Source organism: Mesoplodon densirostris, chromosome 10 (genome assembly GCF_025265405.1).
Source record: "Mesoplodon densirostris isolate mMesDen1 chromosome 10, mMesDen1 primary haplotype, whole genome shotgun sequence".
Classification (NCBI taxonomy): domain Eukaryota; kingdom Metazoa; phylum Chordata; class Mammalia; order Artiodactyla; family Ziphiidae; genus Mesoplodon; species Mesoplodon densirostris.
In genome coordinates, this window is record NC_082670.1 from 40,657,567 (window position 1) to 40,683,312 (window position 25,746).

The 25,746-nt window shown below is 55.3% G+C and overlaps 1 protein-coding gene and 1 pseudogene across 1 annotated transcript in view; one reads left to right on the forward strand and one right to left on the reverse strand.

Annotated features, from left to right (window-relative positions):
* The window catches only part of ITPR3 (inositol 1,4,5-trisphosphate receptor type 3), a 67,403-nt gene that overhangs the window by 35,400 nt on the left and 6,257 nt on the right, over positions 1-25,746 (reverse strand). The window contains exons 2-11 of the mRNA XM_060111519.1: positions 16,982-17,052; positions 6,934-7,055; positions 4,991-5,077; positions 4,311-4,469; positions 4,025-4,123; positions 2,659-2,742; positions 1,896-2,042; positions 1,545-1,640; positions 934-984; positions 592-734 (exon numbers count right to left, since the gene is read on the reverse strand). Of these exons, the coding sequence (XP_059967502.1) occupies positions 592-734; positions 934-984; positions 1,545-1,640; positions 1,896-2,042; positions 2,659-2,742; positions 4,025-4,123; positions 4,311-4,469; positions 4,991-5,077; positions 6,934-7,055; positions 16,982-17,052 (1,059 nt within the window). The remainder of the gene's footprint in view (positions 1-591; positions 735-933; positions 985-1,544; positions 1,641-1,895; positions 2,043-2,658; positions 2,743-4,024; positions 4,124-4,310; positions 4,470-4,990; positions 5,078-6,933; positions 7,056-16,981; positions 17,053-25,746) is intronic.
* On the forward strand, positions 8,608-9,531 carry LOC132497275 (ubiquitin carboxyl-terminal hydrolase MINDY-1-like; annotated as a pseudogene).

Sequence of the window (25,746 nt, forward strand, 5' to 3'; positions counted from 1 at the left end):
CAAATACATCTGGCCCCGAGTTTCCGATAAGGGATCGTGGGCCTACAGTGACTCAGTTAATTCTCCCATCAGCCCTGCTGACAGGTAACTTGACAGTCTCACTTCACAGGTGAGGAAGCTGGAGCAAAGTGACAGAGTCAGCTGCCTGAGATCAGCCAGCCAGCCAATGCTAAAGCCTGCCTGACACCCAGGAAGTGTCTTGATGTTACATTTTAGAACCTCGGGGTTTGCGGGGGGTCTTAAAAGTCAGGAGGTCCAGCCTTCGCACCCAATGCACCCTGGACAAGCTGTCATGCCACCTGTGGCTGAGCCCCAGGCCAACCGGATTTAAAGAACACTGGAGCAAAGGCATTTTGATAAAGAACTAGCACAAGGCGGCACCCAGGGTGCAGGGCCCAGGGCCAGGCACATGGCAAGCATTCAGTGGTGGTGAGCTGCCTACAGACCTCAGAGCTGCATCCCCAGAGGGGCAATTCATGGCAGGTCCTGAGGCCAAAGGACCTCAGAAGGACAGAGGAGTGGGGGGCGCAGGGAGTCCAGGTGCCAGCCTGGGCACCCCCGCCGGTGTCCAGGCACATGGCGCCTACCTACCGAGGCACGAAGGAGTCAGTTTTCTGCAGCGTGGTGGGATCCAGCTCGAAAAGAGAAGCAATGTCGTTGCCGTGGGGCACAGCAACCAGGCGGTATTTGATCTTCTCCCCAGCGTTCCGGCGACCTGCGCGGCCCTGGGCACCCTGTGGTGAGGACCTCAACTCAGGCAGGGGCCCCTCCCTCCTCTCAGGCCCCCTGAAACCACCCAGGATCCCACCTGAGAGGCCGTCTCCCTCCAGCCCACCTCCCAGGGTTTCGCGGCCTCCCCGGCCCCACCCCCGCCCACCCCAGAGCTGTGCACAGTCACTCTTCCCGGCCCTGGAACCCTCCTTTGGTCCTCACCGTTCCCGCTGCCTTGGGATCAGAGGCATCACCCTTGTAGCTGGGGTTCTCCTGCTCAGAGATACAAGATAGGGGGGCTATCCACATGACCCCCACTCCAAAATACAGTCTACATATGGCCCTGGGTTGGGGCAGTCAGGAACCCCCCCAACCTCCCAAGGGTGCCCATTCCAGCCCCAAAACTCATGCCACTCCTTGTTGACATGGAGGAGGCACCAACAAGAGCCCCAGGCCCTGCCCTCCACGGCCCCTCTCCAAAGACCCACAGATGGACACGGACACACACACATGAATGCCCCAATATACACAAGCCTGTGCATTACGGACAGACATGGATGTGGAATGTAAGTTCCACAAGGGCTGGGAGTCGTGCTCACTGCTGTATCCTCCGTGCCTAGAATAGCTCCTGGCACATAGTAGGAGACACAGTCATATTTGTGAGACTTATTCATAGTCATGCACGTCTTTGACAATATTTGTTAAGTAGATGCATGAGTGCAGAGAAGCCAGGGTCCACAGACACATGTATCTCTGTGCAGACGTGTGCCAGGCACACATGCTCGTGCACGCACGGCCAGAGCTCCCTGGATACCCTCTGCCTCCCCACTCACCTCAGCAGCCAGGTAGTTGCCCGTGGCCAGGTGTTTGAAGCGGTACAGGCCATTCCAGTGGCCAGCTCCTCCACGGCAGGGGTCATGGTGGACCACCTGGCGGGTGCAGGGGTGTCAGGCGGGAAGGAGGGGCTGGCTGGGGAGGGTGAGGCATGGGGGGGAGGGGCACCGCAGGCCTGGAGAGCTCTGGGTGGATGGCTCTGGGACCCCCTCTGGCCCCTTGGCTGCAGAGGGGCTCAGAGGAGAGACGGATTGGGGTGGACCTCCCACCCTAGAGGGGGAGGAGGAGCGGGGGAAGCCCAGGGCTGCAGAGGAGGGCTGGGGCCCAGGCGCCGGAAGCAGGGATCTGACCTCCACCTCCCAGAGGGCATTGGAGCTGGTGGCCGAGGTGGCGGACTGGCGCAGCGTGGTGCGCAGGAACACCTGCAGCTTGCCCTTGTACTCATCGCACGTCAGGAACTTCTCCTGCTCCGCGTGGAACAGCCGCACCACGTCTCCCTGCAGGCAGCAGGGTGTGGGCTCAGGGCGGACAAGGACCCTCCCGGGGGAGGAGCCCACCTGTCTCAGATGCTGGCGCAGCTCCTTCTTGAGCCAGCAAGCCAAGGGTGGGGTGCACACCTAGCCCTCCGAGAGGGCGGCCCCTCCTGCCAACCCCTTATGTCCTACAGGCCCCGACCCGACAGCCTCGCATCCTTGCCCAAGAGGGCACAGGGCAAAGGGCAGGGGGCCTGGCCTGGAACCATGGAGAGGCGTCGGGGAGGGCACAGGGTGCTCAAAGAATCTGGACCCACCCCACGGTGGGGGAATGGGGACCCCCAGTCCACTGCCACCCCCTTAGCAAGACAGCAAAGTGAGAGCAGCTGGGACTGGGAAAGGATGGACAGGGGGGTTGTGAGGCCAGAGACAAGAGAAGGGGAGGACCGGCTGGGGCCGCTGGGTAGGGCCCTGTGGGAGTGGAGGGAGGCTGGATAGGGGTGCAGAGGCAGAGAAGGGGCAGCATGGAGGGGAGGGCCAGACAGGGAGCAGAGCTGGGTGCTCGGAAGGTGGGGGCAGGCAGGCAGGGGGGCCTGTGGGGGTGGGGCAGGGCTGTTTCCGGGGAGTTCCCAGTCCTTACCCCTTTCAACACCTCCTCCAGGTGGTCTCGGAACTGCATAAACAGGTTGATCTTCCAGCTGGTGTTGCAGTTCACAGAGTTGACCTGCGGAAGCGCACAGAGACCCGTGAGGCCCGGCAGGCCCCCAGCCGCTGGGGAGTGGGCCGGTGCTTAAGACCCGAAGTGGGTGAAGGGAGGCCGGCCCAGCCCCCATTAGAGCACAGGGAGGTGTCTTCTCCCAACCAGGGCCCCCAGACCCCAGCCCAGCTGCCCTGAGGCCGCCACCCAGTGGGGTGGAGAATGTGGGCAGACACTGGGAGACAGGCAGGGAGCACGGAGCAGGGAGCAGGGAGCAGGGAGGCCCACCCAGCCCCTCCAGCTATAGACAGGACTGGAGGAAGCAACCCTGCGGGGAGGGGGTACGTGGACACCCATCCGCTGCGGGCTGGCTCTGTTACCAACCAGGGTCCTTGGACTCTAATCAACAGAAATTAATAAGAGTCCAGATGAAAAATTCAGGCGAGGCTTTAGCAGGACTCCTACTTCAGCACTAGGGAGGGAAAACAAGTCACAGGTGGCCCTGCTCACTCTTCTTATATAGGGGGGGGCGGATTCATGGGTGGGGCCAGGGGGGCGGCTTAGGTGGCCTGCCCACCCCCTTGGTGGTGAGCGGCGCAGGGATCATGCACAGTACCCTGCTTTTGCTCCCAGCACCTCAGAAATGGCAGTTGGTTTTTTTGGCCTTTTTGTACCTTACTGTTCACAACTTGCCCCAACTGTGCACGCGTGCAGTTCCTTTTAGTCTCTTAGAGTTTCTTTGTATTTTGTTGCCTGGGGAGATGTTTGTCCAGGTGCAAGGGCAAGCACTCCCATAAAGGGTCCTAGGTCCCAGCCTATATCAGCCCACCACCCTGTTATCGACCCAGGTTCTTGGCCTCTTTAATCAGGAGAATAGATAAGAGGCCAGATGAGAAATTCAGGCAAGGCTACAGCACGAGCAGTGAAAACAAGGAACAGGTGCCCTTGCTTGCTCCCTGAGGCCAGGCAAGCTGGTCCCTTAAATGGGCTGAGGTCAGAGGCGGATCCATGGGTTAGGTCGGAGGCGTGGCTTAGGCGATCTGCCCGCCCCCTCGGTGGCACCCCCTTGGTGGTGCGGGGATCACGTGCAGTACCTGGCTTTTGCTCCTGGGACCTCAGAAGTGGCAGTTGGTTTTTGGTGTTTTTGTATCTTATTGTTCATCGTTGCCCTGACTGTGCATGGGTGCGGGTAGGTTTAGTCCCTTACAGTTTCTTTGTATTTTGTTGCTCGGGAGACATTTGTCCAGGTGCAAGCACCCCCGTGAGGGGCCCCAGACCCCAGCCTATCTCAGCCCAGCGCCCCGCTCACCTCCTTGCAGCCAGCATTGTCGCTGAGCTCATAGTTGCTGGCATGCAGAGGCTGCCCAGCGTTGACAGGGTTCAGGATCACCTTGTCCCCCACAACCACCTATGGGGATAGATGGAGCAGAGTGAGGGTGGGGACGGCCGGGCCCCCAGGCTTCCCTCTGGCCAGTCTGCCCCCTAAGAAACAGGCATGAGCTCATGCAGCCCCCACACCAAAGACCCTGGAGAAGCCCCCCTGGCGCTGTGGCCTGCACCTTCCAGCAGGCCCCTCCCCCCAGCCCCGTCCTCACATTGTCCCCATTGCTCCGCAGCTTCCAGAAGGGCTGGATGAAGAGCCAGGAGCCCTCGTTGCCCGTGGCATCCAGTGTCACCCGCATGGCGTTCTTCTCCAGCAGGGCCGGCAGCCGCTTGTTCACAGTCAGGTACTTGTTACTTTTCATGTGCAGGAGCTGCGAGGCGGCGGGGGGCCAAGCAGTGCGGGGGGGGGAGGTCACCCCAGGAGGCCAGCCCATCAGAAAGGGGGGGACTGGGGGGCACACTGGACCCTTGGACACACAGACCGAGACAAACGTGGCCACACGCACAATGACACACCCAGTCCAGCACGCGGGTGATCACACGAAGAGCTATAGCGCTGTTCTAAACACCCTACGAGTATTAGCTCAAGGAACCTTACAGCAACCAGACGGAAGTACTATCACTGGCCTGATTGTCCAGTTGGGGAAACAGAGGCCCAGGGAAGTGAAGTAACTTGCCCAGGTCACAGAGCCAAGATGTGAACCTGGACCTCGGGGCTCCAGAATCTGTGCTGGTGGCCACAGTGCTGAACACACACCCGTGCACACAGCCATTCAGGCCACACAGCAATGGGCACACATAGAGGCAGACGCGCAGTCACAGAGACAGTCCCGGGTTGGCTGGTGCCATGGCACTGGCACCCCTCACCCCCACACCTGCCCCAGCGTCACACCTGGATCACACTGCCGTACTTCACGACGTCCCCATGCACCTTCTTGTTCTCTGTGTCATTCTGCTTCTGCTCCATCTGGGCCGCATGCTGCACAGACACACACAGAGGTGGAGGGCGGGCCCAGAAGCCTGCTCCTGGAGGGACACATCTTCCCACCCCCCACCCCCCCACACACATGCAGGTCCTGGCACTGCACCCAGAGTGACCCTCCTGAGGCCATCTGGCCTGGTCCTCCCACTACTGACGAGAGAATGAGGCTCAGAGTGTGTACAGTACGCAGCCCGCGGCACCAGATTCCTCCCCTCGGGCCCCTCCTCGCCACCTCCCTCTGGAAGGGGCAGCCAGCTGGCCTGTGAGCCCCCTATGCCCCAACACCCCCAGCAGATAACCTAAGGTTGTGCCTCACTCCCCTGCCTCACCAGACTCCTGGTGCCCCAACAGGGGACCCCTGGCCCAGCCCAGACGCCGGCAGGTGTGCTTGGCGTCATTTCCTCCTCCCCTCCACCCTCACTCCTCTGTGACCCTCCCTCCCCAAACTGTGTGTGCTCCTAGCCCACTGCCTCCAGGGAGCCTTCCCTGACGAGTCACATCCAACTCTGACGGATCCAACCCTGAGGCCTCCAGGATTTGGTTTGCATCCCACTGAGGACACCATTTTAGGTTCTTCTGTCCCATTAGACTGGAAGCTGCCCGAGGATACACTGTGTCTCCTCCATCAGACTGGGGGGTCCTGGAGGTGGGGGCTCCGTCTCCTCCATCAGACCGGCTCTCTCTGAGGGCAGTGGCCCCTCTGCCCCTTTCATCTCCTCAGTCCCATTATCCGGGCCTCATGCCAGAGGCTGGTGGGAGGATGGCTGCTGGGGAGCCATGCCAGGTACCACGTGACTTTCCACAAACCTACAGTGTACGGCTGTGTGACCACGTGTGGTTCTGAGTGTCTGCGCACACGTGAATGCCCTACGCCCAGCCAGATCCACAGCTCAGCCTGGGCCTGTGGCGGCAGCAGGAGGAAGCTGTGACAGCCCCCAGCCCGGGATGAGACGGCGGCCTTATTTATGACCGAGTTCAGCAGCCCACACCCAGCCCCCTCTTTCCAGCCCAGTTCACAGCTGTGGGTGGGGCCCACCCGGGCCCACTCTTTCCCCATTTCACACCACCTCCTCAGAGAAGGGGATACCGGGAAGCAAGGTCTGCCTGATGGGGGGCAGGGCCCCAGGTCCGGGGGAGGGTCTCAGAAGCAGGCTGCAACAGTTGCTGACCACAGCCAGTCCTCCCACTCTCTTTTCCATGGGGATTGGGCTGGACGCCCTGAGCTCTGTCCAGAGAGAACCGCCCAGGATGTAAACTGCGAGGCCTGAGAGCAACCACCAGGCCCTCACACCACACACCAAGGTCGGCCAGAGACCCAGGGACCGTCTAAGCCCCACTGCCAACTCGTAGGATGACCACAGTGGCCCAGTCCCCTTGAAGGGCCCCACGCTCCAACTCTATAAAATGAGGGGTGAGGTTAAGACTAGTTCTTTTTTTTTTTTTTTTTTTGCGGTATGCGGGCCTCTCACTGTTGTGGCCTCCCCCGTTGCGGAGCACAGGCTCCGGACGCGCAGGCTCCGGACGCGCAGGCTCAGCGGCCATGGCTCACGGGCCCAGCCGCTCCGCGGCATATGGGATCCTCCCAGACCGGGGCACGAACCCGCGTCCCCTGCATCGGCAGGCGGACTCTCAACCACTGCGCCACCAGGGAGGCCCCAAGACTAGTTCTTAAATCAGGTTCACTGGAGCCACTGTCTCTAGGAGCCCCTGGTAACTCCATGTACAGCTGCACAGGTCGTTCACTGCACTGTGGTGTCCAGCTGAAGGCCTGGCTGGCAGCTGAAGTGTAGGCCACAGTTCACTGAGCCATGTGCCCTGGGGCAGGGCACACACACCTGCGCGTGCACACACACCTGTAACTTCTGCAGCAGCACCACGTCGGCAATCTTCTCCTTGTCCTGCTTGGTCTGCTTGGCCTTCCAGTACTGCTTCTGGGCCGAGTAGCGGTTCATGGGACACACCTTGAAGAGGCAGTCTGAGGAGGGAGGGCAAAAGGAGGGAGCTCGGTTCATGCGGGGCTCAGGGGAAATCCCTGGCCTGCAGCCCTGCCCCCAAAGCCCAGCTCTGCTCTCCCCACCCCTCTCCACCCCGCCACCGTTCTTGGGTAGAGAGGCAGTGGTCAGAAGACCCCCGTGGAACTCGGAGCATCCTGGATTGTGCTGAGTAGAATGGAGGGGCCCAGAAGCAGGTCTGAGAGTGGGACCTCACCTGGGAGGCGGACGCATGCCCTCTTCCCCACGGGAGATTCATCAGAGGCCCTTGGGCCACCACCCCATGCCCTGTGTCCAGGTTTTGTGGACATTGGAAGCTGACCATTCACATCAGCATCCTTTCTCTGGCCCACCCCCATCTTGCCCACAGATGCCTGGGAAGTTACATTCCCCCCAGCCCCCAAGGGGTGCCCTCCATCCACTGGCAGGAGGAGGGGATCGCCTGCAGTGGTCCCTGTGGGATCGGCCTGAGGCCTCTCTTCCCCCGAAACCACCTCCTTGCTCGGCGCCCTCACACTCCTCCTGGGACCCCTCCTCAATAATTCTCCCGTTGTAGACTCTGCTTCTAGGGAACTCAACCTAAGAGAGCGCCAATCAAAATTCCAGAAACAGGTTCTTTATTACCTGATTTTTATTCTGGACACAGATAAAGCATCAGTGATTTTCATAAGCCCAAACTCCAGAAAGGATGTCAGATTTTTCTACTTCTGGAAAGGAGGCATGAGTTGGAAAATCCTATTCTAAAGTGTGATGTGAAGGGATAGAGGATTCTGGGTCCCGGTGAAACGCTGGCACGGGGACTGGGCCTGACGATAGCATGAGCGGTGCTGGGAGGCAGTGAGCTCCCCGTCACCGGAGGGAATCCCAGGAGGGCACAGGGCTGGGCTCACAGCCTCTAAGACCCCTCCCAGGCCGCAGTGCCTCCACAATCAGCAGTGCTCCCGCAGCAGAAACACAGGAAGACTGTTGTGCTGGGAACCTGGACAGGGGCCCCTGGGGGAGCAGATCACAGAGACAGGGCCCTGCCTCATGCCTCCTTTATTTATATGTCACATAATGCTTGTTGATCCCACTCCTGGGCTTATATCAGGAGAAAACTCTAATTTGAAAAAATACATGCACCCCAGTGTTCATAGCAGCACTATTTACAATAGCCAGGACATGGAAGCAATCTAAATGTCCATCAACAGATGAATGGATAAAGAAGATGTGGTATATATACACAATGGAATATTACTCAGCCATAAAAAAGAATGAAATAATGCCATTTGAAGCAACATCGATGGACCTAGAGATTATCATATTAAGTGAAGTAAGTCAGAAAGACAAATACCATATGATATCACTTACATATGGAATCTAAAAAAATGACATAAATGAACTTATTTACAAAACAGAAAGAGACTCACAGACACAGAAAACAAACTTATGGTTACCAAAGGGGATGGGGGGGGTTGGGGGGAGAGATAAATTAGGAGCTTGGGATTAACATATACACACTACTATATATAAAATAGATAAACAGAAGCTCCACCTCAGAAGGAAGTGATCACATCAGATGAGGTCATGGCCCATCTTGGAGACTGCCTTCTGTCCATCAAGCCCCAGGAGAAGTCAGAAGGACTTCAGCTTAATTTTCAGCAGAATGTGGACGATGCAATGACAGTGCTGCCTAAACTGGCCACAGGTCTGGACGTCAATGTGCTATTCACAGGTGTCTCTGATTCTGAGTATACACCTGAGTGCAGTGTCTTTGACCTACTAGGCATACCTCTGTACCATGGCTGGCTTGTTGATCCACAGAGTCCTGAGGCTGTGAGCGCAGTTGGGAAACTGAGTTACAACCAACTGGTAGAGAAGATCATCACCTGCAAGCACTCCAGTGACACCAACCTCGTGACAGAAGGCCTGACTGCAGACCACCGCCGCACAGCTGACCGACCATGGTCTGTGTGAGCTAACAACAGCCGCCAAGGAGGGCAAACTTAGCGTCTTTTTCCGGAACAACCACTTTAGCACTATGACTAAGCACAAGGGTCACTTGTACCTACTGGTCACCGACCAAGGCTTTCTACAGGAGGAGCGAGTGGTGTGGGAGAGCCTGCACAACGTGGATGGAGACAGCTGTTCCTGTGACTCTGACTTTCACCTAAGTCACTCCCTGGGCAAGGGACCTGGAGCAGAAGGTGGGAGTGGCTCCCCAGAAAAGCAGCAGCAGGTGGACCAGGACTACATGATCGCCTTGTCCCTGTAGCAGCAGCAGCCGTCGCGAGGCACATTGGGTCTTAGCGACCTGGAGTTGGCCCAGCAACTTCAGCAAGAGGCTTACCAACAGCACCAAGCAGCCCAGCCCGCGTCAGCACGGGCCCTGTCACCGCAGGGGAGAGGAGCCGCATTTGGACGCCCAGCTGCCGAGTGTGGCAAAGGCCGAAGCAGGAGTCCGCCTGTGTCCTCCTGTAGCCCCGCTCAGCTCCAGGCTGCCCTGCCTCCGCTTTCAGAGGTTGGGGCTATTTTGCTTGCTCCCCAGCTCAACTTGAGATATGCAGGGTAACTTATTTATGGAATGTTGGGGATCAGAGCAGGCAGTAAATGCCAAGGTCAGACTTGGTGACGTCTTTGCCCTCACGTGCTGCCTCCTCTTCCTCCCAACCATCTCAGGCAACATTGTGGGTGGGTGGGGTGAGGATTTCTGATTCCCAACTCCCCTTCCCCAGAACAGTCGCATTAATATACAGACTCAGGCTCCAGGGTGAGGTCCCTGTCTAGAACACATCTCCCCTACTTTCTGCTCCTGCAGGCCCACCCGTATCCAGCCATCTGTTTGTTTCAGGGTTTAATTTGGGTTTCTATCTCCATTATTTGTAATGCCTTCCTAGGGGTTTGGAAAGAAAACTTCTTTCCTGAGAAAAAAAATAAAAAATAAAATAGATAAATAACAAGGACCTACTGTATAGCACAGGGAACTATACTCAATATCTTGTATAACCTATAATGCAAAACAATCTGAAAGAGAATATACATACACACACACACACACACACACACGCACGCACGTTATGTATAACTGAATCACTGTGTTGTATACCTGGAACTAACACTACATTGTAAATTAACTATACTTCAATTTTTTTCAATGGTTTAAAAAAAAAGAAGAGAAACACAAGTCAAAAAAAAATGCTTGTTGAATGAATAAATGATCTGAGCCCTCTAAAATGTTTGTGGCCCACCCCTATGAGCAATGCACATCTCCATGCTTTTACTCTGCTGTGCTCTTTGCCCAAAGGCGGCCCTGTCCAAAACCCAAGAGGGGCCAGAACCTTCCTTCTCACAAAACCGTGGGGCAGAAGGGAAGAGAGGAGAGAGGGTGAAAGGGTAGCCAGGAGACCGGGCCCACGCAGGACCAGCAGCAGCAAAGGCCAAGAGAAAAGTCTGGGTCCAGGGGGGTGTCCTACCGTAAGGACTGTGTGTGCTGGGGGAATGCACCTGTGGGTGCGGGGGCACAAGGCTGGTGAGGCTGCAGACAAGAGGATATTCCTTTATCAAAGTCAGCTGACATTCCCCGAAACTAAGGTATGCAATACTCCAAAACTCACTACCACTGCACAGAATCATCGGGGCGGGGGAAGATTTAAAAAATACAAACTCTCATGGGCTTCCCTGGTGGCGCAGTGGTTGAGAGTCTGCCTGGCGATGCAGGGGACACGGGTTTGTACCCCGGTCCGGGAAGATCCCACATGCAGCGGAGCGGCTGGGCCCGTGAGCCATGGCCGCTGAGCCTGCGCGTCCGGAGCCTGTGCTCCGCAACGGGAGAGGCCACAACAGTGAGAGGCCCACGTACCGCAAAAAAAGAAAAAAAAAAAAAAACTCTCAACTCCCCCATAGATCTTGTTAGGGGTCAAGGCCTGCAGATATGCATCGTGAAAGACACACCCCACCCCCACCCCCGATCCCAAATGGTTCTGCTGCCCAACCAAGGTTGCAAAGCACTAGCAGGGGATTCGAGACAAGAAGAGAGCACAGGGAATAAAGTTATCCAGGCACAATTACACATAAACTCTGTATAAATCATGTAAACATCTGTTTCTAATCTTTAACATTTAGGCTCAACTCATAGAACAACAAAGGCTCCATTGCGGTTACAGAAGAGAATGCAAAGCTTATTCAGTCTTGATGTAAAACTAAAAGGGCGCGTGGTTGGTGGAAGGCAGACATGAGGCGGAGCACTGCAGGAGTTGACAGGATGAGAAATTAAGGTGCGACTATGATACTTGGGTTAATAAAGGTGACCATGGAGAATCTACAACAGCGACAGCATGCTGCTGGGGGCAGGGGGAGGGGAGAAAGTGGAGGGGTGGGCCGAGAGAGAAACTCTCCCAGAATAAGCAAAACCTGGGGTAGCAAGCAGAAGAAACGATGAGAAGGGTGAATGAGTTTGCTTTCTCCTATTACACTGTTAGACAAGGCGCAAGACAAGAGATCAGAGCCACAGATGCTCCCTCCCTTGGACACAGCAATCTCCCCACGGGTCCTTCATTCCAAGAGCACAGCTGCATTTGTACAAAATGACAAGGGACAAGGGTCTTCACTGCACTGTCAGGAATGATAAAGATTAGAAACAGCCCACGTGCCCATCAGAGGGGACTGGTTAAATAAATTACGATGGAGCCACATGAAGGACAGCTATGGAGCTGTGAGGGGGGGTGGTCAGAAACCCTGACACAGGCTGCAATCCAGGTAAACCTTGAAGCCATTATGCTAAGTGACATAAGCCACAAAAGGACAAATAAGGTACGATTCTGCTCATGTGAGGTACTTAAGACTAGTTGGATTCATATAGATGGAAAGTTGGATGGTGGTTGGGGTGAGGGATGGGTTGGGAATGGGGAGTTATTATTTAATGGATATAGAGCTTCAGTTTTACAAGAGGAAAAGCAGTTCTGTGGATGGACGGCGGTGATGGCTGATGAGACTGCTTAATGCCACTGACCTGTATACTTAAAAGTGGTTAAGATGGTAAACTTCATGTGGCTATTCACCACAGTTGAAAAAAAATATTTTTGAAATGCTTAAAACTATGTAAACCATAGGAACACTGTTTTCACAGTTGTCCAGGATATGGACAAAATGAGTTTTTAAGTGAAAAAAAGAGAGAGAAAGAGAGTTCAAGACCTCTATATACTAATTTAGAAAGCTCTCCAGTAGGATCTATCCACAGTAAGACTCATAAAGTAAAAACAGCAAAGAGGAGCTTCCCTGGTGGCGCAGTGGTTGAGAATCTGCCTGCCAATGCAGGGGACATGAGTTCGATCCCTGGTCTGGGAAGATCCCACATGCCGCAGAGCAACTGGGCCTGTGAGCCACAGCTGCTGAGCCTGCGCGTCTGGAGCCTGTGCTCCGCAACAAGAGAGGCCACGACAGTGAGAGGCCCGTGCACCATGACGAAGAGTGGCCCCCGCTCTCTGCAACTAGAGAAAGCCCTTGCACAGAAATGAAGACCCAACACAGCCAAATAAATAAATAAATAAATTTATTTATTTAAAAAAAAAAAAAAACCAGCAAAGAATAGAACAGTGCATATAGAATGCTACCCCAGTGTAAGAAAATCAAGGAAGTCTGAACATATGTTTGCAGTTGCATTAAGGACCACGGGAGGATGCTTAAGAAACTAAAGAAAGTGGTTACCTGGAGGGACAACAGTGGAGATGGGAGAGGGCAGTGGGAGCAGATTCTCGATGGATGTTTGCACAACGTTTTGAGGTGTAACCGGATGAATAAACTACCTAGTCGGATTCTCTAGTAGGGTTGTCCCTGGAGACGGGGACAGGAGGTGAGTGAGGATGGGGTGGGATGCTCCCATTTGGATCCTAGAGCCTGTATTTGTATTACTTTTATGAAGAGGAAAAAGAAAAGATGAAGAACAAGATTTTAAGTGGCCCATAAACATACGAAAAGATGTCTCACTAGTAGTCAGAGGAATGCAAATTAAAACCACAGTGAGGGCTTCCCTGGTGGCCCAGTGGTTGAGAGTCCGCCTGCCTGCTGATGCAGGGGACACGGGTTCATGCCCTGGTCCGGGAAGATACCACATGCCGCAGAGCGGCTGGGCCCTTGGGCCATGGCCGCTTAGCCTGCACGTCCGGAGCCTGTGCTCTGCAACGGGAGAAGCCACAACAGTGAGAGGCCCGCATACCGCAAAAAAAAAAAAACCACAGTGAGATGGGCATTTCACACCCAGCGGGCTGGAAGACATTTAAGTGGGACAAAACCAAGTGTAGCCAGATAGGGGTGCAGCAAGGGCACCCCCACCCCATGCACCCACAGTCTGGCAGGGGTGAACAGGGGCAAGGAGTGGGGGTAAACACAGCCCCCGTGGAAGGCGGCAGGGCCGTTCCTAGCAAGACAGGAGAGATGACTCTCACTCAGGTCACCCTCCCTTGGAACACACCCAAGAAACTCTTACCCACGAGCCCAGGGAGACATATGTGTACAGGGTGCTCACTGCAGCATTGTTGGCAATTACCAAAAACTGCAAATGAGATAAACGTCCATCAGCGGGGGAACCAATAAAAGGATTGCAGTTTACTCACTCAGTGGAATATTACGTAGCAATTAAACAGATGAACTAGAGCCATGCGGGTCAATACAGATAAGTCTCAGAAACAGTGCAGAGGACTTTCCTGGTGGCGCGGTGGTTAAGAATCTGCCTGCCAGTGCAGGGGACATGGGTTCGAGCCCTGGCCCAGGAAGATCCCACATGCCACGGAGCAACTAAGCCCATGTGCCACAACTACTGAGCCTGTGCTCTAGAGCCCATGAGCCACAAAATGCTGAGACCATGTGCCACAACTACTGAAGCCCACGTGCCCAGAGCCTGTGCTCTGCAACAAGAGAAGCCACCGATGAAAAAAGTGCAGAAAGATTTGTACAGAAGGCTACCTTCAACATACAGAGTTGGAAAAATGGAAAAGAATACCCTATATAATTCATCATAGAAATATCTCTACGTATTAAAGCAAAAGCATAAAAACAGGCCCCTGAATGAGGCATACCAATTCCTGAGAGTGTCTGCCTCTGGGGAGGGGGAAGAGAAAGAGATCAGGGGAAGACACAGGGGGCTTTGGCTACATGCATAAGATGCTATCTCTTTAAAAATGAAAAAGACCTGAAATAAACACAGGAAAAAGGATTTGAGAGAGCTCAGTAGTGGGTGCATGGGTGTGTGTTATCTTTCTCTTTACTTTTTCATTTTAGTAGTTGAAGCAGATCTTAATAAAAGTAACAATAAACCGGGCTTGGAAGACGGGCAGGTAGAGCAGAGGCATGAGGCTGGGGGCGGAGGGCACCCAGGGTGCAAGCACAGGGAGGTCCCCTCATCAGCCCCCTCCCCGGCACCTGCCGCCCACTATGTGGGTAAGTGACTGCTACACATTTCGTGGGGTCACCTTAGCCGGGGGTGTGAGCACTGAGCTTCCCAGGTGGATGGGGAGGTGCGTCCTTCTGCAGTGGGTCTCCCGCGCCCATGCTGTGGGAGGGGACCTGCCCAGACCCGGCCCGGCCAGGAGAGCAGGATTCTGAGCAGCCATAACCCAAGACCCCTACAACAAAGCGGAGGTCAGGGAGGCTAGGCTGGCGTGGGGTGCCCTACACATTGGGGCACTGGCAGCCTGGGCCTCCCAGGGCCCTGCAAGCTCTGGAAAAAATTCCCTGAACATGTCGGGGCTTGGGATGGCCTTGGAAGGTGCAGGAGCTGAAACCACAAACAGGGAGCTAACCAGAGGCTGATGGAGGCAGGGCGGGGGCTTCACGGGCTTGGCCGACCCAGCCTGGGGGCCTCCGGGGTCAGCAGGTGAAGGAGGTGCGAGCCATGTGGGGAGAGAGGGAGACACCACAGTTCCCAGCCAAGGCCGGGCCCACCCCAGGGTGGCCTCAGGACACCTTGGCCATCTCTGATGAACTCTGACCAAGTTCTAAAATGCCTGCCATGGTCCCCATGCCCTTGCTGGGACCTCCCTCCAGGGCGGGGCTGTTTGCAGGAGAAACATGGAACAATGAGAACCGGGACTCCAGGGTTGGAGGCCAAGCTCAACCTTTCTTCTCTGGGCTTCAACCTCAAAGCTGAAGAGGTTGGAGTCTGTGTCTCTTGTCCCAGGTTCTCACGCTCCAACTTACTCGCCAGCCAAGGGGCTGCACAGAGACCTGGTTCTGTCCCAGAAGGTGGGCTCTTCTCAGGTCCACACTGGGCCACAGGGGGTCCACAGGGGCCTCTGCCCGCCTCACCAAGACACCCAGGCCAGGCCAAGAGCAGGGTGGGTGGGGAGGAGGCTGGAGGCTGAGCCCCTCTGGCATCTCCCGGAGCTGGTGGGGCCCAGCACAGCCTCGGGGAACATGGAGCAGCCCACGATGCTGGGGTGGGTCCTGCTCATGGGCTTTGGGAAAATAAAGAGGAAGAGAAAGGAGGGAGTGGGAGGAGGACAAGAAGTCAAAGCAGCACTTGTTCTGCTAAGTAGCTGTTTTGTTGTCAAAAATTGGCCCCAAACTCTGTCTACCGGAACTTGAGGGCAAATATTCCTCTGCCACACCCACCTCCCTGTCACCACCGATCACGCCATACAGCTGACTGCACACACCACCCACCTTCTCTTTTCAGCCCCGGTCCCCTCCCTGCCCTGGCACAGCCCAGCCTCGGGACCTCAACCACTCTCTTCCGTTCTAAGTTCTTCCCAAGAATTCACCCAAAACCCTCAGCTAGAGCAGAAATCAAAGCTCTCCTAGTCCTGGCTCCGGGAAAGTGCCAGAGCTGTGCCTCCAAGCAGGCAGCCCACACGACCACCCGAAACCTCCATCTTTACCCAGAGCATGGCTAATAAACGTGAGGAAAAGCAGCGGGTCTGGTGTGGCTAGAGGGAACAAGGGAGCGCCAGGGGTAGGGGATGAGGTGAGAGGCAGTGTGGCCAGATGGGGCAGGACAGAGGGGTCTGCGGTGGTGAGGAAGGTCCAGTGCCAGAGGCGGGCCCCACAGAGCCAGGCACGTCCTGACCTAAGACCCCACTCAGAGGCACACGATGGAAGCAGAACAGTAGATGTGGGGCCCCCCTGCAGCCTGGGAGGAGCCCTTCTATCTCCTCCACACTCCGACAGATAAGCAAGGCCCCCAGCAGACAGAGAGCGCCAAGGATGCCACTCCCCTCCCTCAACCGCATCCCTCTCGAGGACAATCCCAGCTGATCTCTCCCCATAGGAGCAGCCACGTGGGCAGCCAAGGTGGCACAGCCTAGCATGTTCCTGCCTGCTCCCAACCTGCCCACCACGCCCAGGCTCCGTCTGCCTGTCTGTCTCAGCCTCACAAGTAATCACCACAATGACACCTTCTCCTGCTGGGCGCAGTGACAGCAGGCTATCATTTCATCCTCACGAGAGCCCCGGGGCCTGTGGGGCGGGGCTGAGGTGCGCACTGACCTCGGAGGACACAGAGAGGGAAGGCACTTGCCCGGGGACCATGGGGTCCAACCCCCTCACCGTGCGGCACAGAGAAGGGCTCTTACCCTGGGCCTCCTAACACCTGAGGAGATTCTCTTTTCCTCCCCTGTTCCCTCAGAAAACGCCCAGTCACACAGACAAAGAAAGCCTTGTGGGTGGTGGGGAGGTCAGGGGAGAACGGGCCCCCAGCCAGAAGTGGGTGTGCCCTTGAGAAGTGGGGTGTGGCCCCCAGAAAATGAAGGCAGAGGCCATCCTGCCGAGATGGCAGCGTTCAAGCCGATGGGGGTTCCACAGACAGCAGTGTGAGGGGGCTGTGGGTGGCACCTTGCCTAACCCGCCCACTGGGCCCCTGGGTTGAATGGGTTCTGTTGGAGGTCCAGGACTCAGCAGCCAGGAGGGGGAGGGGAGTTAGTGGGGGGAGCAGAGGTCTCACCTCGGAACTTCTTAGGTGGGTTGTCCAGGTCCCCAGCCGCGGGCTCCACGACACAGCGGTCATCCACCAACCTGGGGGACAAGGCAGCTGGGTCAGCAGAAAGAAGACACCCACCTCCCCGGGCGTCCCTCCCTCAGGGCAGGGGGTTCCAGGGCACCAGGGAGGCCTCCAAAGAAACCTCTCAAGGGAGGCCAGGGTTCGAAGATACAAGCTTTTATATATAGAATGGATAAACAACAAGGTCCTACTGTATAGCACAGAGAACTATATTCAGTATCCTGTGATAAACCATAATGGAAAAGAATATGAAAAAAGAAAGAATGTATATATATATGTATAACTGAATCATTTTGCTGTACAGAACAAATTAACATCACATTGTAAATCAACTATACTTCAATTAAAAAAACAAAACAGGGCTTCCCTGGTGGCGCAGTGGTTGAGAGTCCGCCTGCCGATGCAGGGGACACAGGTTCGTGCCCTGGTCCGGGAAGATCCCACATGCTGCGGAGCGGCTGGGCCCGTGAGCCATGGCTGTTGAGCCTGCACGTCCGGAGCCTGTGCTCCGCAACGGGAGAGGCCACAACAGTGAGGGGCCCGCGTACCACAAAAAACAAAACAAAACAAAACAAAGAAACTTCTGCATCACTGACAACCCCCTGCCATCAGGTCATCCCCTTTCCTGGCACCACTGTTAAAAGGTGAGGTCTCCTGGGTGGGGATGCGGGATACCACACAAAAAGCTCAGAGACACACCCAGCCCACCCCTGACCCCCCAGTTGGAGCCATCCCATGGGGATCTGCTGCCAGTCTGGGCTGTCACACACTGCGGATATAACTCCTGTCATAGCCCTGAGACCCTGCCCAGACCTGAAAAGGCAGCAGGTGATGGAGGAGGAAGAGAGAAGGGGACCGAGAGACAGAGACACAGAGAGGAAGGGAGAGACAGAAAAGACAGAGTCAGAAAGATAAACAGGATAAGAAACAGAAGCAGAAAGAGATTAGAGAAAGACGAACAGATGAGAGACACCAAACTACGGGGACAGGCCTCCGGGTCTCAGAGACAGGACAGTGAACCTTGCACCTTCCCGACCTCAGGCAGGACCATTTCATACTCTCTGCTTTGGTCACCCTTGGGCTTGAAATTCCTCCCTTCCAGCCATGGCTGAGGTTAATCCTGAGTCTCTGGAGGAAACCCACTCATCCATCCATCCACCCATTCCTGCATTTAACATTCTTCAATGCCACCCCAGCCTCTAGGACAAAGTGATGATGATGATGACCCACCATTTCAGAGGCCAACTCTATCTCAGCATTTCACAACCACTTCCTCTGAATTCTCACCAACTTCCCCCAAGGGGCTAGTCATGAGCATCATTTTACAGAGGAGGAAACTGGGTTTGAACATTAAATAATTTGTCTGAAGCCACAGAGCTAATTCGAAAGCCTCCTTCTGCGCCTCCCCTCCTTGGATTGGCCAACAAGGTCTTTTGTGATCTGACCTCCACCCACTCCCTAGCTAGCCTCACAACCTCCTTGTCCCAGCTGTGCTAAACCTCCGGTTGATCTCAAGGTCCCTGGAGCTCTCATCTCTACAGAGGTGGTCCCAGCAGCATGGGGGGGTGGGGGTTGCTGTGGGGGACCTCTCCGTGACAGGGAGGGGAGGGGAGAGGGCAGCTTGCTGCGAGGACTCACTTGGTCCCCTTCCCCGTCCCCAGCCTCTAGCTCAGTCCTTAGCCCTCTCCCCTTCTCCATCAGCACTGACCCTTGGTCATCTCGGCCACAAGCTTGGGTTCAAAGCACCACTTATACATTCACTGATGACTCCCACCTCCACCTCTACCATCCCTCTTCCACCAAACTCCAGATTCGTAGATCTAACTGCCCACTCCACGTCTCCACTTGGATGTCCACAGGCATCACAAACTCAGCATGTTACAAGCTGAGCTCCTGCTCTTCTTGAAGTCCTCCCCATCCCAGCTGATCCATCCTCCCAATTGCTTGGGCCAAAAACCTTGGGTCAATCCTTGGTCCTCTCTTCCACTCACCCTTCAAACCTAATCTGTGAGGAAACCCTGTGGGCTTTATCTTCAAAATATGTATGGAATCTGACTTTAAAATAGGACACAAATGAACCTATCTACGAAACAAAAACAGACTCACAGATATAGATAACAGACATGGTTGCCGGTGGAGGGGATGGAGGAGGGATGGACTGGGAGTTTGGGATGAGCAGATGCAAACTATTACATATAGGATGGATAAACAACAAGGTCCTACTGTATAGCACAGGGAACTATATTCAATATCCTGTAATAAACCATAATGGAAAAAAATAGGAAAAAGAATATGTATAGATAACTGAGTCACTTTATTGTACAGCAGAAATTAACACAACATTGGAAATCAACTATACTTCAATAAAATTTTTAAAAATATATACATATGATGGGACTTTCCTGGTGGTCCAGTGGTAAACAGTCCACCTTACAATGCAGGGGACGCGGACTCGATCCCTGGTCAGAGAACTCAGCTCCCACATGCCGTGGGGCAACTAAGCCTGCACACCACAACTACTGAGCTCGCGCGCCTCAACTAGAGAGCCTGCATGCGACAAACTACAGAGCCCACGAGCCCTGGAGCCTGCTCGCCACAACTAGATAGGAGCCCGCAAGCCACAACGAGGAGCCCACGTGCCGCAGCTAGGACCTGAGGCAGCCAAAAATAAAAAATTAATTAATTACTTAATTTAATTAAATAAGTTAAAAAATTAAAATATATATATATGTATGGAATCTGACCTCTTTTCATCATGCCACCACCACCACCCTGTCTAGGCCCCCACCAGCTCTCACCTGGATGTAACTGCCTCCCCATTAGTCTCCTGGCCCCCCCTCTCATCTCCCTACAGCCTGTTCCCCACTTAGCAGCAAAGGGATCCCTTTAAAAGGTCAGTCAGGGCTTCCCTGGTGGCGCAGTGGTTGGGAGTCCGCCTGCCGATGCAGGGGACACGGGTTCGTGCCCCGGTCCGGAAGGATCACACATGCCATGGAGCGGCTGGGCCCATGAGCCATGGTTGCTGGGCCTGCGCATCCGGAGCCTGTGCTCCGCAGCAGGAGAGGCCACTACAGTGAGAGGCCCGCGTACCGCAAAAACAAAACAAAACAAAACAAAACAACAACAAAAAAGGTCAGTCAAATCAAGGCAGTTCTCTGCTCAGAACCCTCCAGAAGCACCCATCTCAGAGAACCACCCACCCAAGAACTCACAATGGCCTGAAAGACCCCACATGATCTACCACCTTACCTCTCAGACCTCATCTCCTCCCCAAGCCCCTGGCCCGCTCTGCTCTAGCCCACAGCCCTCCTCCAGGCTCCTCAAACATTCCAGGCGATTTGACCCTGGCTTCTCCCTCTGCCTGGAACTCTCTGCCCCAGACACCCTCCTGACTCCCTCTCTCACCTCCTTCAGATCTCACCTCAAATGACCCATTCCCATGGACACCCTCCCTCCCTATCCTTTTAAAAACTGTAAACTGTTCTCTCCCACGCTTCTCCTCTTCCTCCCTGTTCTCCATATCACCACCCAGCCTGCTATATATTTTATTTATTTTGGCTCCTATCCTCCCCAACCTGAGATGGAAGATTCATGAGGACAGGGATGTGTCTGTTCTGCTTCCTCCTGTATCCTCAGCATCTGGACCACCTGCCTGGCACACAGCAGGCACACATGACATACATATTGAGTGAATTAATCATTTTACTAGCTGCTGTGGGAAGTCCACAAGAAGCAAAAGATAAGGTCCCTAAGAGAGTTTAAAATCTCATCAGGAAGACAAGTCACATACTCCAAAGAGTTCATGATATAAGGAATATGCATTGGTGCCAATCTGTGGACTTCGTCCAGGGAAGGGAGAGGTCAGAGCTTGGCCAATCAGACAAGGTGTGAAAGAAGGGGCAGAAGCTGTGCAAAGCCTTGAATAATCCATAGAATTTCCTATAAGCGATTAGTGAATCAGATTAGCTGGTTGTCTCTTGGCAAAGCCCTGAGGGGGGGGGACACAGGATGGGTAAGTTTTGGTAGGGAAGGGGAGGAAGCCTCGGCCAAGGCCTGGCACCTGGCACTGCTGGGGGTGCTGGACAACCACAGGGCATCATGGAAGTTGGTGCAACTGAGGAGAGGCTGGCGTAGTCCCCACAGCCGCCATCTTGACCAGTGCACAAGGCCCTGTGTAGGCCACCTCCCCAGAGACTCCCTGTGTGAGGAAAACCCATCCTCACCCCGACCCCTCCATCCCTCCCCTGGGTCACAAGTGCAGGAAAAAGACATGCAAAAGTGGATGCCTGGCGTGCTTTTCCTAATCCCCCTGGCACCAATCTGCCTGGTCATTATGTGGATGTCCTTCTGTCCCCGCCCACCCTGGCACAGCTTCTGAAACCCTGCTGTCTCCAACTCAGCCCCTCCCCAGTGCCCAGTGGTTTACAAAGCAGGGCACTGCTTTGGGAGCGCAAGCTGAAGCCACTTAGAAAAGGGGAGGGGCTGGTCAGGAGGGGAGCATGGGCTCCAGGAGGAGAATTTCAAGCAAGGTTGGGAAGGAAAACATCCCAGACCTGCAGCCAAGAGGGGACAGGAATGGTAAGAACAGAGAAGCAAGCCACGTGGACGGTTAAAAAAAAAAAAAAAAAAAAGGCAGGGGGCTCCCGCAAAGTATCAGGAAAACAAGGTCAGGAAGATGGGACTTTCAGAACTTCCTCCTGGATCCAACATTCCACCCCCTCCCTCCTCCAAGTGTGGGTTCTGGATGAGCAAAATCAACTTCCCTGGGAACGGTCTGTACCCCTCCCGGGCAACCTCTAAGGGATGGCGCCTCGCCCTCCCCATCATTTCATTTCCTAGCTGTAGCTTAGGGCAGCCCTCCACCAAGTCCGTAGGCAAAGAAGGCAGCCAGCAGCAGGATGTTTAGAGAGTCGCAAAGTGTCCCCAAGCGCCCCCTCACAAGCCTCCCCTCCATTCCTCTGAACCTACTCCTTAGGACTGAGGCATCCCAAGACGGTGCTACTGGGCGGGAGGGGATGGGAGGAGTGTCCCGCGAAGCCATTAACAGATAAGCAGGAAAGCCCTTATCAGATGGGCTGCAAGGGCTGGGACAGCAGACAGGTAAGTTTTGACGGAGGAGGAGCCTCAGAGGGCGCGGCCGGGACTTCTGTCCCTCTGGGTAGAGGGAGCGGCAGCGAGGTGGTCGCCGAGCGCCCCGCCCCCGCCCCTCCGAAACCCCGCCCCGGCCCGCCGAGACCCAGCTGACGCGCCGAGGCCGCAGTGAGCTTCCCGCCCGCCCGAGCCCCGCCCCCGCCGAGAAGCGAAACTCGCCTCCCAGTGTGTGGCCGTCGCCCCAGCCTCCTCGCGGAGGGGATGCGAGCGCGGCCTCGCCCCGGCCTGCCTCCGACTGCAAGCCGCTGCCAGGACGCTGGGCCTGTGCCAAGAGCACCCGGGAGCGGTGGGAGGCGGGCGCGAGGGGCTGGGCGCGGGACGAGCCACCAGCGCCCGCGCTTTCCTCCCCCTGCCCGGGAGCCCGCGGAAGGCGGCTCCGGAATAACCCTCCCCACCTAGTGGCACCTACATCCCGGGCCGTAGCTCCCCCCGTTCTCCCTCATGGTGGGGGTATCTGTGTGGATTGGTGTCCGGCTTCTGATGCGCACCTGGCGCTGTAACCAGAGCCGGGTTCTCCTGGGAGAAGTTGCCGCGTCGCTTCACTGTCCCCCTCCTCTCCTGAGCGCGTCCATCTCCGCCCAAGGTCCAGGGAAGGGCCTACTCCCGCGCCTCGCCAGCCCTCTGATCTCGCTGTCCCCGCCTCCACGCCTCTGCACACGCAGAAGCCCCCTCTGAGTCCTGCCATCTTCAAGGCCGCGCTTAGGCTCCTGCAGAGCTCCCTGCCCCGTTTCCACCACACGAGGCATCATCCCTTAACTAAAGGCACCCCAGCCAAGATCATCTTAGAAAAACCGACGCTCCGATGTGCAGAACACTTAATTTATAAATTACACCCGATACCTCGTTCTATTCTTACCACAGTCCAGTGTGACTTTCACTGAGTTAAAGGGACCACTGGGCCACACAGCTAGTCAGGTGATGGCACCTATACAATCTAGGTCTCCATCCGTTCAATAAAATCTTACTGTAAAGGGATTATGTGCTGGGTGTGGTCCCCACCCTCTGGAAGCTCACGTCCACCATGCTGTGTGCTGTGAGGACAGGAGCCACGACCTTCACCTGTGCAATCTACCCCCCAACCCCCACCCCCCCAGCCCAGTGGACACTCAGGAGCCCTGAGGACAGTCTGCTGTAAGCCTTCTATCCATTGGGTGACACAAGATGAGTTGGAGCCTGCACTGTGCAGGGCCCAATAGGGCATCAGTAGAGTGGGCAAGGGGAGGGGGTAGTAGGGGTAGGGAGGGTCGGGCAGGAAGCCTGTGGGCAGTCCTGCCCTGGACCCTCTGAGCAGGAGCTGGTGGACATCTCTGCTCTAGGAAGATGTGGAGAAGGGCGCTGTCCCTGAAATGCCCCTGGGGTCTGCACCCCAAGACCTTGGTCTGAAGGAAGAGGGAAAGGCACATGCATCCAGGGGCCTGGCTGGCCCCATTCTGACCAGGGTGGACTTTGAGATCCAGGTGGGAGCCATGGAAAAGGCAGTGGGGCGGGTCAGTGCTGTCCGGAAAGATTAGATAAATAGGAGGAAGAAGGGTGCTAGAAGTGGGGCAAGTGACTATCAGACAATCAGCCAAGGGAGGAGGACACCAGACTAGGGAAATCCCAAAGGGTCCCCAGACTGCCCCTCCCTGATCTAGCGTGGAAAAGAGGGTGGAGGGGGAAACTGACGAGCTCAGGTCACACAACAAGTTAAAGAACAGCCAGTTCCAGACCCCAGATCTCCTGACTCCCAGCCCAGGGCACTGGCCACCACCCCACAGATCTAGGCTAGACCCACAGAAGGCCACTCCCAAAGCAGGCACTGTCAGAACACTGGGAATGGCTGGTGGAGGATGGGGGCCTTGGATTTCCCCTCCCCAAATAACCAAAGTCACATCCACTAGGTAGAGGTGGGGAGAAATGTTGGAAGAGGAGCCCAGGTTCACTGGCTGGGATCACTGGCCCGTTGGAGAAAAGAACATCACTTCTGCATCCCTGCAAAAGCATCCATTTACTTGACCTCTACAGGTCTTTGCCAAGGATCCACTTTGAGCCACCGGAGGGACCAGTATATGGAATTTAAAACAAGCATGGCTCATCCCTTCAGAGAGCTTAAGTCTAGGAAGGACAGTAAGCCACACACTCGGGGAACCCCCAAGAGCCTCTCCAGTGAGGAAGAGAGGCAGCAAAAGTGACTAAACTTGGCCCGACAGAAATAAGGGCCCCTGGCCAGGGCGCAAGCCTTCGGGGCACTGCCTCTGCCTGCAGGCCTGGGTTTCTGGCTCTCAGGACTGGGTGGGCTCTGGCGAGTCCTGGGGTCTCTGTTAGGCCAAGGAGAAGAGGGATGGGGAGCAGGAGACACAAAAGAGAACTGAGAAAAGGCCGAGAAGAGGGGCAACCCTGGGCCACCCAGCCCACCCTCCCCTCACAGGTCGGCTTTGCCCTGCCCAGGCCTCTCTCCTGCTCTCCATGCGGGGACTGGGCTCTCAGTCCCGCAAACCTGACATAGTTAACTGAGGCTGGAGGAGCCTTAGCAGGGCAGCCCTGAAGCCCAGGCCGCCCTCCTCCACACCCCTGCACGGCTCTCTGGGAAACAGAGCAGCAAAGCAGCCCTGATGACTCCAGAAAGTGAGACAAGTCTACAGCCTTCCGCTTATCGGGGGAGGAAGAAAGAGGTGGGGGCCAGGCGTTGCTTTAGATTAAAGGCGACTTAAGAGACATAAGAATTAAATCAACACGTGGACCTTGAGTAGATCCTAATTTAAAGAAACCAGCGGTCAAGGCTAGACTGAGAACAACTGAGTGTATTGGACTATGGATTGGGTATCGGATGCTGTTAGGAAATTACTAATTGGTATGATAACAGCACTGTGGCTACACAGGAACATAGCCTATTTCCTGTAAAATGAAGGATGTAGAGGTGAAAAAAACACAATGCATGTAATCTACCATAAAATACTTTAGCAAAGAAGAAACATAGCAAATAGGGCAAAATGTAAACAATGATTAAGTCTAGGTGGTGGGTATATGGGTGTTCTAAATGGTTCTCTTTTTTTTTTTTTGGCCGTACCACGGGGCACGCGGGATCTTAGTTCCCTGACCAAGGATCAAATCCGTGTCCCCTGCATTGGGAACATGGAGTCTTAACCACTGGACCACCAGGGAAGTCCCTCTCTCTACTTTTATAAATTATATATATGCCTCCGGTTGGTGGTAAGGGGTCAAAGGGACAGCACAGGCCAGAGCTGTAAACACTCGGTGAAGTCCGTCTATCGTCAGCAGCAGCATCTCTGAGACACAGACTTAATTCTCCCTCGCATGACCTCTATCACCCCCATCACCCATTTCTAGACTCGGACCCTGGAGAGCCGGTTCTCCTGCAGGCTGGAAGAAGCGGGTGATGGCTGGCTGGCTGAGTGACGGGAGAGGGATCTGTGAACCAAATATGCACAAGTGTCTGCCTCAAACACCTGCAGCTGCCCCTGGGCTAAGATTTATGTTCACTGTCTCTCCTGGCTCTGCCCACTTGCCAGTAAAACAAATATGTACCTTTACACACCACTGTAATCATTTTACTCCCC